Source organism: Ipomoea nil, unplaced genomic scaffold, assembly GCF_001879475.1.
Source record: "Ipomoea nil cultivar Tokyo-kokei standard unplaced genomic scaffold, Asagao_1.1 scaffold0761, whole genome shotgun sequence".
NCBI lineage: Eukaryota > Viridiplantae > Streptophyta > Magnoliopsida > Solanales > Convolvulaceae > Ipomoea > Ipomoea nil.
The window spans coordinates 219,905-231,468 of record NW_017617189.1 but is presented as its reverse complement, the minus strand read 5'-3'; the positions used below and the strand labels follow the sequence as shown (position 1 = coordinate 231,468).

At 37.7% G+C, this 11,564-nt stretch overlaps 1 protein-coding gene across 3 annotated transcripts; it reads left to right on the top strand.

Moving 5' to 3' along the window:
- The first annotated feature begins 748 nt into the window (after positions 1-748).
- LOC109176813 (cationic amino acid transporter 6, chloroplastic-like) lies at positions 749-6,010 on the top strand. 3 transcript variants are annotated; one of them, XM_019326216.1, is made up of 6 exons: positions 752-1,270; positions 1,352-1,406; positions 1,521-1,583; positions 1,683-2,031; positions 2,695-2,929; positions 5,247-6,010. In XM_019326216.1, exons 1-6 carry the CDS (start codon positions 886-888, stop codon positions 5,813-5,815), a joined length of 1,656 nt encoding a protein of 551 aa, XP_019181761.1. In that variant the 5' UTR covers positions 752-885; the 3' UTR covers positions 5,816-6,010. The 3 variants fall into 3 exon arrangements, with proteins under 3 accessions (XP_019181759.1, XP_019181761.1, XP_019181760.1); XM_019326215.1 differs by having other exon boundaries at positions 1,352-1,583; XM_019326214.1 differs by having other exon boundaries at positions 749-1,270; positions 1,352-2,031.
- Positions 6,011-11,564: the final 5,554 nt, after the last annotated feature.

Below are 11,564 nucleotides of genomic sequence, written 5' to 3'. Positions count from 1 at the left end.
TTTTACCTTTAATATTTTCCCTCCCAATGTGACATTCATTCATTATGTGTCGTGAATTGATTGATCCTACCACTAATTCAAAATAAAAATTGGTTACCAATTAGATGCAACCACATCATGAGGGATGGATTGAAGAGAAAAAAAAAAAAAATTAGTTACCAACTAGATGTAGCTAATCAGCTACAACATGAGATATGAATTGGAGAGGAAAAATATTAAAGATCTCTAAAATTACTATTTATTATTTCACTCTCGATATTCGAATTAAAAACATTTTTCAACTATAATTAAAGAGTCACTTCCAAGGTCATCCTTTGCATCACCCTCACAAGTTCAATGTTCCTACAACATAAAACTATTTTTTAATAAAAGAAAGATCCTTCATTCGGTCCTTCCCTTTTTTTTTTTTTTTGATCAAACAAGGGGATATGTTTAAACTTCTTAAAAGATGAAAGTGCACTACCGTTCACACAAACCAAGTTGTTTTTTTTTTTTTAGGCTCTATTACATTGTAGTATCTGTTCATATACTTTCTCAACCTACTGAAACACAAAGAATTTCTCAACCTACTGAAACACAAAGAACCAATAACGCCTCCACTGAGGCTTGAACTCATAATCTTCCAAATGGAAGTCCAACCCGGATACCATTAGACCACATAGTCCTTTGATGAAGTTTAATTTGGGGAAATATTCAAACAATTTTATAATACAAAATTAGCGGACTTCGGTTCTTCCGCAGTGGGAATTCCTTAAATACCACTCCTCCCATCTACTTCCAACCTCGCACCATCATCATCACAGAAACTCTGTATCTATATGCGCAAATATAGTCTAAAACTCAAACTGCAGTACAGAGTTTGTGAGTGAGTGAAGGGTTTTGCTAATGGAGAAGAATGAGGCTTCCTCTTTCTCTAGCTTTCACGCTTACGTCCGGGCACTCTCCGATACCCCTCGCCGCCTGGCGCTCCGGGCGGGCTCTGTCTCCACGTCGTTAGAGGAGACGAGCCACGTCCGCGCTCTGTCAGGGGGCGGCATGAAGAGGAGTCTCCGGTGGTACGACTTGGTCGGCTTCGGCCTCGGCGGGATGGTCGGCGCCGGCATCTTCGTGACCGCCGGTCACGCCAGCCATGACTGTGCCGGCCCTGCCGTTATCCTGTCCTTCGCCATTGCCGGTCTCTGCGCCCTCCTCTCAGCGTTCTGCTACACCGAGTTCGCCGTCGAGATGCCTGTCGCCGGCGGCGCTTTCAGCTACATCCGCACTACATTCGGTCCTTACCTAAAATCTAATCAATGAATCAATCAATTAGTTTTGGAATATCTCCAGAGAACTAAACCTAACTCGATTGCAGGGGAATTTCTGGCATTCATAACCGGAGCTAACCTAATCATCGATTACGTCCTCTCCAACGCCGCCGTGGCGAGGAGCTTCACGGGGTACTTATGCACAACCATCGGCCTACGCCGCCTACCGCACGTAACGAAGCTGAGAATCACCATCTCCGCTCTGCCAAAAGGCTTCAACGAGATCGATTTCGTAGCAGTGGCGGTTGTTTTAGCCCTAACCGTAGTCATCTGCTACAGGTTTTCCACAACCACAACCACATTCCACTCATTACTCCATTTTTTTTCCGCGATTCAACCGTTACATTATATCTCTAATCATTTTCCTCCCTCTCTCAGTACAAGAGGAAGTTCCGTGTTCAACATGACGCTAACAGTGCTGCACATCCTGTTCATCGTGTTCGTGATAGCGATAGGGTTCTCCAAGGGCGATTCGAAGAACCTAACTCATCCGGCGGATCCGAAGCTGGCGGGCGGGTTCTCGCCGTTCGGCGCCTCCGGAGTGTTCAGCGGCGCCGCCATGGTGTACCTGAGCTACATCGGATACGACGCCGTGTCGACAATGGCGGAGGAAGTTAGGAATCCGGTTAAGGATATCCCTATCGGCGTCTCGGGGTCAGTTATCCTTGTGACCATCCTTTATTGCCTGATGGCCGCTTCTCTATCCATGCTCCTCCCCTATGATAGGGTAATCAACTTTTCTTTATTTATTTATTTTTTTTAACTTACCAGAATCCTCTAAAGTAGGCTAAAAGATGCTTTAGTAACAAAAGATAACATCTCACCTAAAAATTACCATTTTACCCTTCACTTCATATTTATGCACCCAAAAAATTCTGTTTTGTAATATTAATAGACAAAAGATCACAAACAAAGAGTTAAATCAATCTAAGTTATCTTGACCAGCTTAATTCAAAAAGCCTATTCTCTATAATTTAACTGTTTTATTATATGAATTTTTACTCATATTTACTTTATAATGTGATAAGAAAGTTATTTTTTCATCTTATGAATTTTAAGAAAAATGTCAAAGTTACAAATTTTAGATGAGAGGATAAAAGGGAGTAAAATTTATGAGGTCAATTACTAATTTTTCTATAATTTAATTTTATTTAAATCTAGACCAATGATGCTTTTGACTTGTTAGATTTCTTTTAAGTCGAGTCATATCATGAGATTACAAAGTTATTTTAACGGCGAGACCTATAATATATGTGAGGTAGGTGTATGTTGTTGTTAGATTAGTGTTTATATTAATATTTTAGTACCTAGTATGATGTGATTGATTTAGATGTTTTGTGCATACTATGCGGTGTTGCTAACTTGGGAGTGTGTTGTGTGTATGGGTCAGATTGATCCGGATGCACCATTCAATGGGGCGTTCAGCGAGGGGTCGCGAGGGTGGAGATGGGTGTCCAACGTCATAGGGGCGGGGGCCAGCTTCGGGATACTCACATCACTGTTGGTGGCGATGCTGGGGCAGGCTCGGTACATGTGTGTGATCGGACGGTCAGGAGTGGTCCCCAACTGGTTCGCCAAGGTTCATCCTAGGACGTCCACGCCCGTCAACGCTTCCGTCTTCCTCGGTATGTTTTTTACTATGCTTTTGGTGGAACAAAAAAATTATAATTTCTCAAGAAAAGAATTCATATAGGACTAGAAATAGAATAGTTGGCATGTTGGTTGTGCACTTCGTCCTTTAAGTATGAGGTTGAGGGTTTGATTCTCACTCATGTCTTTTTATGATAATCATAAAAGGGCAAAACAGTAATTTACTGTGAAATTCTAATTCCATACCAGAATAGAATGATTGGGGAATTGAAAGAGAATAAGTGAATGAAGATTAAAATGTTTTTGTATAATAATAATAAAAAAAGGATAAAATAATAATTTGCTGTGAAAATCCAATTTATCTTAGAATTGTAATTCCTTGGTCTGAGATGTGGAATTGCAATTTTCCCTCACCAAATAATGAAATAGAAATACAATAGAATTTGGTTGGAATAGAATTGCAATTCTATCCTACCAAACATCGGTTAAATCTTGAGTAGGGGCATAGGGAGAATATAATAATAATAATAATAATAATAATAATAATAATAATAATAATAATAACAATAATAGTGTTGTCTTCATACACCTTACTGTTTAATTGAAGTGATGTGCTTGTTTGTTTCTTGGTTATGGATGAACCTTTGCAGTTTGCAGTTTTTGTCATTTGGGTGGGGTCCACATTGAACCGTTTTGGTTTGGCTTGTAGCTTTGCTTTGCACTCACTCATTTTACTCTTCTAGGAATGCCCATAAATCTTTTGTTTTCATTATCATACATCATCTTATTACCCCTTTTTTCAAGCCATAAATTTCGGTTTGAAGTTCATCTTTTCCCGTCAAAATATACTAAAAAATCATAAATCATGAGAATTTTCATTTTCTCTAACGGAATCAGAGGGGAGCATTTAATAAATATTGAAAACGATGTTTGCATTCTCATCTATTCGAATCCCCCTTTGACGTCACGGGGTCAATAGGGAGTGGAGGGGCAAAGAGGGTGTAACATCACTTATAAATGCAAAGGTGATGACTGTTAGATACTGAGATATTGTATTTTCTTGATTTCAATAGGATATGTAGACTCTTGTGGACAAAACCTTAGAATTATGTCAAGTCATTGTACTACCATTTAACAATGACATGGGATAAAAATGATGGTAGAACAATTGACCTTAGTGATGTTTTTTTCTTTCGGTTTCTTTTAGGGGTCGTGTAGGGGCCACCCTATGATTTTTGTAAAGATTGACGAATAAAGACTTACTCTAGGGGTTGAATTCCTTTGGGGGAGTCAAATGAGATTTTACTACATTTCTACAGGGGACCATTGGATAAGGTTGTCCATTTTCAAGTTCAGGTCAATATGTATAGTTGCAAACACAAGTGGGCTGTCACAAACAGATAGCTGTAGATGTAACGTGGATTTAAAGGTATAAACATGTGAAAAAGACTAGAGGCCATCTGATTCCCAGCTTAAATGCACAAACCATCAAACTTTTTTGAGCACCCACTTTTGTTCTGATCTAATCCTAAAACTTGTACGGGGCCGTTCCAATATTATTGGCGTTAGTGCTGATATTATCCGGTATAACCAAAGAATAGTATTTGTCTTTTTAATCTATGTATATATTTCTGTGACTTCATATTATAAGTTTGAAATATAAACTTAAGGGCCTCTCACCGCTTATGTCCGGTAGATTGGTGAAGGAGGTAAATCGTGAGATGTGACTCAATTAGTCAACTGGTTTAAAGGCCTCTAAATGGTGTGCATTATGTTGATAGTAGTTAGTCTTGTATAGTTTCCTTTTTAGGCAAAAGGTGGAATCTGTAAGTTTCCAGTTGAGGATCTAGTTAAAACCTTTGGTAAGGCCAATCATCAAACGCGTAAAGAATTATGCGGGTATCTTTGCTACCCACATTGATGGTGATAATTGTAAAGAGTTACAGTAGTAAAGCATTTTTAGGTTAAAGAAATTAAAGGTAGATATACCTCATGGGCATGAACTGATTCTGGCACATGATCCTCTTTATTTTTTTGGTGTTGTGAAGTTAGAGAACCAGTCTAGAATTCTTATTCCTAATTAATATTGTATAACAGTTAGTGGAAATGGAATAATGATAAAATGGAACTTATGACTTAATGGCTTTTTGACAATGATCTTGAATCAATCTTTGATCAGCTCTTTGAAAGATTCCTTTCAAAGATGTGGTGATCAACACCAGATTGGACACCAACTCTTGCATGCTTTAGTGGACTTAAAGTAGTGATTGAAGTGACTCTAATGAGTAATGAATTGAGATTCATGCTAAATTCATTTGCCTCTGTTGGACTAACTTTTTTGTTTTTTTCCAGGGATCTTCACTGCAGCCATTGCGCTTTTCACTGATTTACAAATCCTCTTGAACCTGGTGACAATCGGCACCCTCTTCGTGTTCTACATGGTCGCAAATGCGGTGATCTACAAGCGCTATGTCACGGTGGGATCAACCAATCCGTGGCCAACCCTGTCTTACCTCTTCTGCTTCACCCTCACTTCGGTCTTGTTCACGCTGCTGTGGCACTGCGCACCGCCAGGCAAGGCGAAGGCCTTGGTGCTGGGCGGTTGCACCCTCATCGCCATCGCCATTCTCCAGCTATTCCAGTATATGGTGCCCCAGGCGAAGAAACCCGAGCTGTGGGGTGTCCCATTGATGCCATGGATTCCATCCATGTCCATCTTCCTCAATATATTCCTGTTGGGTTCCCTTGACCGGCCATCCTATATCCGGTTCGGATTCTTTTCGGGCCTTGCAGTGATTGTGTATGTGCTATACAGTGTCCATGCTAGCTTTGATGCTGGGGAACAAAAAACACTTGGTCAAGAGAATATTGAGATGGGGAAGGAATATAATGTACCCCGGGACCATTCTCTCAAAGTATAAATGTGTAATGGCTCATATATTTTAACCTTTTTCTTTTGCTTAGCTTCTTACATGGAATAGAGAAGTCCAGTGGGATAGGCTGCAATTTTGCAGCACTTGGCAACTTGTATAGTTTGATTCCCAGTATTATTATTGGACTTCCGTTCAACATCTCCAAAATGCTAATTTTAAGTCAACTATTGTTGGGGTTAGCTAGTTTCTTTCATACATTTTAGCTAATTTTAATGGGATCGAGAAGATGATAACAGGTCACTTTGTTTTATGAAATTTCGTTAAAATCTTGCTGGCAGGTTGTCGGAACTCGAATGACCTATGAATCAATTTTTGGGCTTCATTTTAACAAAATAAATTGTTGATAGTGTAATTGCACCATTAAAAATTTTATGGGGACTAATTGACTTTTCGAGGGTCTATTAACTCTTTTCTCTTTTTATTTGTTTCAATTTATTTCACTAAAAGAGTACACTTGTCATTTTCTTTTGCGAAAAAGATCAAATAGATCATTAAATTTTACTCAAAACTGCAATTAGGTTCCTGAACTTTAAAAAATGTAATTAAACACTCAAGCTTGTCAAAATGAGGTCAAATAATATCGGTTTACTGATAATCTCGATGTTGACTGCCGTTGACCACTTTTCATGCCCATGGAAACAATTAAATTGTTGGTGGCCTTCTACATTAGAGAACATGATCAGCTGGTTGTGTTCTTTGGTGGAGAAGGCAACCAAACTGGTTGTCTTCTCCACTAGATAAGGCAGCATGTCCAGTCACCTTCTCTAGTGAAGAAGATAACCGGTCACGGTTGTCAGAATTTTATTTTCTAATTTGAAAAGTCAAAAAAAATTTTAGTCGCCGAAATTATTCTGGAGCCTTAATGATCGATAACCGGTTATTAGGTTTAGATGCACCAAAATGTAAGTTTGAGTGTTTAATTGTACTTTTTAAAAGTTCAGAGGACTAATTACACTTTTGAGTAAAGTTCAAGGACCTATTTAACCATTTTCCCTTTTCTTTTTTGGAGTAATTATATACAAAATTTTGTAATATTTGTATTGTAAAAGGAATATGTGTGTGTTTGGTGGGGTGGGAGAGGAGCAAGAAACGTGCTCACCTTGCAAGGTGGGCACGGTTCCATATCCATAATTTCTATATTGTAGATTCATAATTTCTATACTGTGGATTCATAATTATAGAGCTATATGTTCATAATTATAAAGTTATATGTTCATATTCCCAATTGTTGAACTCTGTTTTCACAAATCACAGAACTATATGTTCATAATTTGATAACTATACAGTTTAGAAATTATGAATCTACAGTATAGAAATTATGAATCTACGGTTTAAAAATTATGAATCTAAAGTATAGATTTTATGAATTTACAGTATAGAAATTATGGATCTACAGTATAGAAATTATAGATATAGAACCGTACCCATCCACCGTATAACAGTATAGGAATTATAAATCTACTGTATAGAAATTATGAATCTATGATTTAAAAATTATGAATCTAAAGTATAGATTTTATGAATTTACAGTATAAAAATTATGGATCTACAATATACAAGGTGGGCACGATTCCATAGCATAACGATCCGTGGGAGAGGTAAGGCAATTAGGCAAACTAGTAGCAGATACAGCAAGAGTCATGTACAACATATAAATTTTAAAAAGAAAGAACAAAAAAAAAAAAAATAAATAAATAAAAACTATCTTTCGGCAGAAAGACAAGATAAAAATGAGGGACAGGATGGGGCATTATATTTATGTATGTTCCTTGCACTTTGATTTCACCCCCCACTTGAACTACCCTTTTTGTCTATTGTCTATTGTATATTGTCTATTGTCTAAGTCAATTGGACCCTTTTTGGAATCATTAGATCTGGATTGTGGATGTACCTTTCACCACTTACTTGTCACTTCATTTCATTTCATTTCATTTCTCTACCTCTTCCATCCTTTACAATCTTTTTCTATTTCCATTTGCATTTTGCATGGCCCACTTTCCATCTCACCCACAACTATTGTATTTTGCCATTTTACACACACACATATATATTTCCCGTTGTTCAATTCTGTCAAGAAGGAGGTGATTGTGATTCTGTGAGAGTTTAAAGTATTAAGTTTATTAAGACCTTATAAAAATTTCTATGTCAAAATTGATATGAGAACAACCTTATTAGGGTTTGTTTTGAATTTTTATGTACACATAAAAGAGAGAGGGCATGAGTTGGAAGGGAGAGAATGGAGGAAAGTAAAAAAAAATTACATTTACAATATTATTATTTTTTTGGGTCCCACGAAAAAAAAAAAAAAACAAAAAAACAAAGCTTAAACTATCCTCTCTCTTTTTTTCTTTTTTCTTTTTTATTGTGATTTTTTTTTCCTCTCGTTTTCTCACTCCGTACTTCCTAGGTGACTAGAAAAAACTTAAAAAAAAATCTCCAACGGATGATGGTACTCTTATATACAAAGTTAAATATATTCAACAAAAAACAAATATAAGTACATATTGGATGGTTAGGACTTAGGAGTCATGAACCATTACCCTATTGGCTCAGAATTTATTTATTTGAGGGTATGAACCCTAGCTAGAGGGTGGCTTGGATATAGGCTCCCTTTGCATTGGATCCCACATCTTAGAAAATGAAACAGAGTATTGAGGCTTTTTTCTAGTTTTTTATATGCTTCTCTTTCATTTGTTTATTTTCATTCGGTGTAGATATGCCGACATTTAGGGATGTACATTCAGTTAATTCAATTAATAACCTATTCAAATTAACCGAATTTACAAAATAACTTAACCGTTAACCGAATTGAATTTTCTATTTTCGAATTAACCGAATCGACTTTTAATTTATTTATTTTTGGTTCACCGAAATATTTTAGTAAAATTTAAAAATCTTAAAAGTTATAAATAAAAGTTTATAATTTGTAGTCTCACAATACAAAATAGTCATTACATCATGATAAAAATTTTAAAACTAATCTAATAGTATGACATATAAATTATATAAAAATAAATAAATAAAACACGTATATACTAACAACTTAGTTAACGACCCTACCCACGTTGAATGGGAAAGCAAGAGGAGCCTTGACGCTTTACTTAATTACAATTAATTTTTAAAAAATACTTTTGTTAAAAATACTTTTGTTTACTAACTATTACGAGTTGAAATAAATATTACAGATTTATGTACGTTGTTGTTCTCATGTCAATAAGTTGGAGTGAGTCTTCAATCTATAAGCACTTTCAATTCATAGGTCATTTCTATTGATGGAATAATTACAAATGGAGCCAGGGCACCGAAATCGAACCTGGCCGAGCACTTGGTCACAGGGTCGGCCAAAGAAGACCACATGAGCCAAGGTCAACCCACGGCCGCGTTCGTCACTCGATCGAGCTCCGTGCTCAGCCGAGTGGTGAGGTCTTCGCATTGTCCGGGTCTTGCGGCGCCAGTTGCGGTCCAAGGCGGTTGAGATGACCCCCCCCCCCCCCCCCACCATTTACTCCAGGGTTGTTATGGCGAAGTTGGGTATAAAAACCCTCATTCATGTCCTATTGAGACATAACTTGTCTTCATCTTCCACTTTGTCTTGTTATTACACAATCCCTATATTTGTAATAGCATTTCACACTCGATTAATACGACAGTGGTCCCCATGACTTATATTCAATCAATAATAGTTCCTTATTATCACTATATTCATCATTTACATTCGTTCATTCCTATGCTTGTCATAATTCCTTAATTTAATCAAGTTAATTAATTCGGACCCCCGCGTTAATTTTCTCCATCATTGGTGTTTTCATTAAGAGCTCGACGTCAGGCTCGAGCATGCTATTAATCCCTAGCTATGACAAGATTAGGATCAAACACCCGTAATTCTCATGATACGCACAACCCCTCTCATGCAAACGACCCCAACGGGGCATGAGCTAGTCTGCAAACACTACTCGTGGGGTCGACGAGGGACCTTAGGGATTGAATCAACGACAACCATCGCGGCGGGTTGGCTCCCCCAGTCCCACCTCAGATCCCAGGCTTTCAAGAGGGTGTGGTTGCCATCTAACAAGCCGCCGCCACGTTAACCCGCCTTGTTGAAGGGATTTAGGGAGGTGTTTCAACCTCCCATCCCAATCATGCTGGTCCATGCACTCGCATGCCACCTGTACCAGAGGCCCAGTGGACGGAGAGGTCAATTCACCTCGGCCCTCGATAGACAAGAGGGAGGTGAAACTAGCAGAGGTCGGCGTGAAGACCGAGAGGAAAGAAGAGCTCGGCTAACCCGCACCAAGTCCGCCTTAGGACGATTGGGCCCTCGATTGTCGGCTCGGGACTGTCTAGGGCCGAGACCGACCGTGAATGATCAGCCTACGGAGTCATCACTTTTACGAAGGTCCCTAAGCCATGGACCTCGAGCTCTGTCGCGCCGAGAGCAAACCACGCGAATGGAGCGCTCGGGTGAGACTAGTAGCCGACCTCAAAGCTCCCATCGCGGCGAGGTGGAACAATTGCGAAGATGAATGGATGAGCTCTAGCACAAGATCAAGGCACGGGATGAGTCACCGGATGTAACACCCCCAAATTCTAGATACAAAAAGATATAGAAATGCGGAAGCAAATTCAAAATACAAACTCAAATGGGGTGTTATGCCACACTTAGGTTACTCTAACCCCAAATGCACAGGCTTACAAAGGTTCTAACTACAAATTCAATACAAGGTTTCATACAACAAACTATAGAACAATCTATGTTCTACTCCAATCTACTAAACTATCCATATTATACAGCGCACTCTCGGAGACATCTCTAAGCCAACCTGAAATCATTTTACAAAAATTAGCGATAATGCTAAGTAAAACCACTCCAACATGTAAAGATACATAAGTATACTTTTATATCAAAATAGGTTTTGCAACGGTATAACTACATATATATATATATATATATATATATATATATATATATATATATATATATATATATATATATATCACACCAACGAACTCAGCTGAAGGATTCCAAAGAATAGGTACTCAATCAATAATAATCAAATTCTGGGAGCACTAGACTCATTTCAATAAAGACAACTCAACTCAAGTTCATAGACCAACAACAGGAATAATCAAGTCACTCATCATAAGGTTTCCAAGAATAAAATGCAACAACAAGCACAGTGGTATATATGTACATAGCCAATGAATCATATATATCAATATCAAATTCAATATAATACAATATCCAACCTTTACTCCAATTCAACCTTTACACCAAGCCAAACTGTACGCCAGTCCAACAATATCCACTAAGTGGAGCCGAAGCTCTCGCCATCGATACAAATGGAGTCAAAGCTCCTAGCCACCGATACAATTCCACCAATCTTAATTATACAATATATATTCAAAGAAGTGTATATATATATATATATATATATATATATATATATATATATATATATATATATATATATATATATATATATATATATATATATAGAATAAGAATCATATAGGAACCATTCAATAGGTAGGAACTTAAGAACTAATCTAAACCCTTTATTTTATTAAGTCTAGGGTGCATGTTTAATATGATGTAATTAATATTGTAACAGTGGTTGAGTTTTATTTTTGGGCGTCCAGGGGTATTTTAGTAACTCAAACCAGTGCATGCGTGAAAGGGTAGGATTTGTCGCTCATTCTTCGCATTCTGGCTTGAGTTGTTCACCATAGCTTTGAC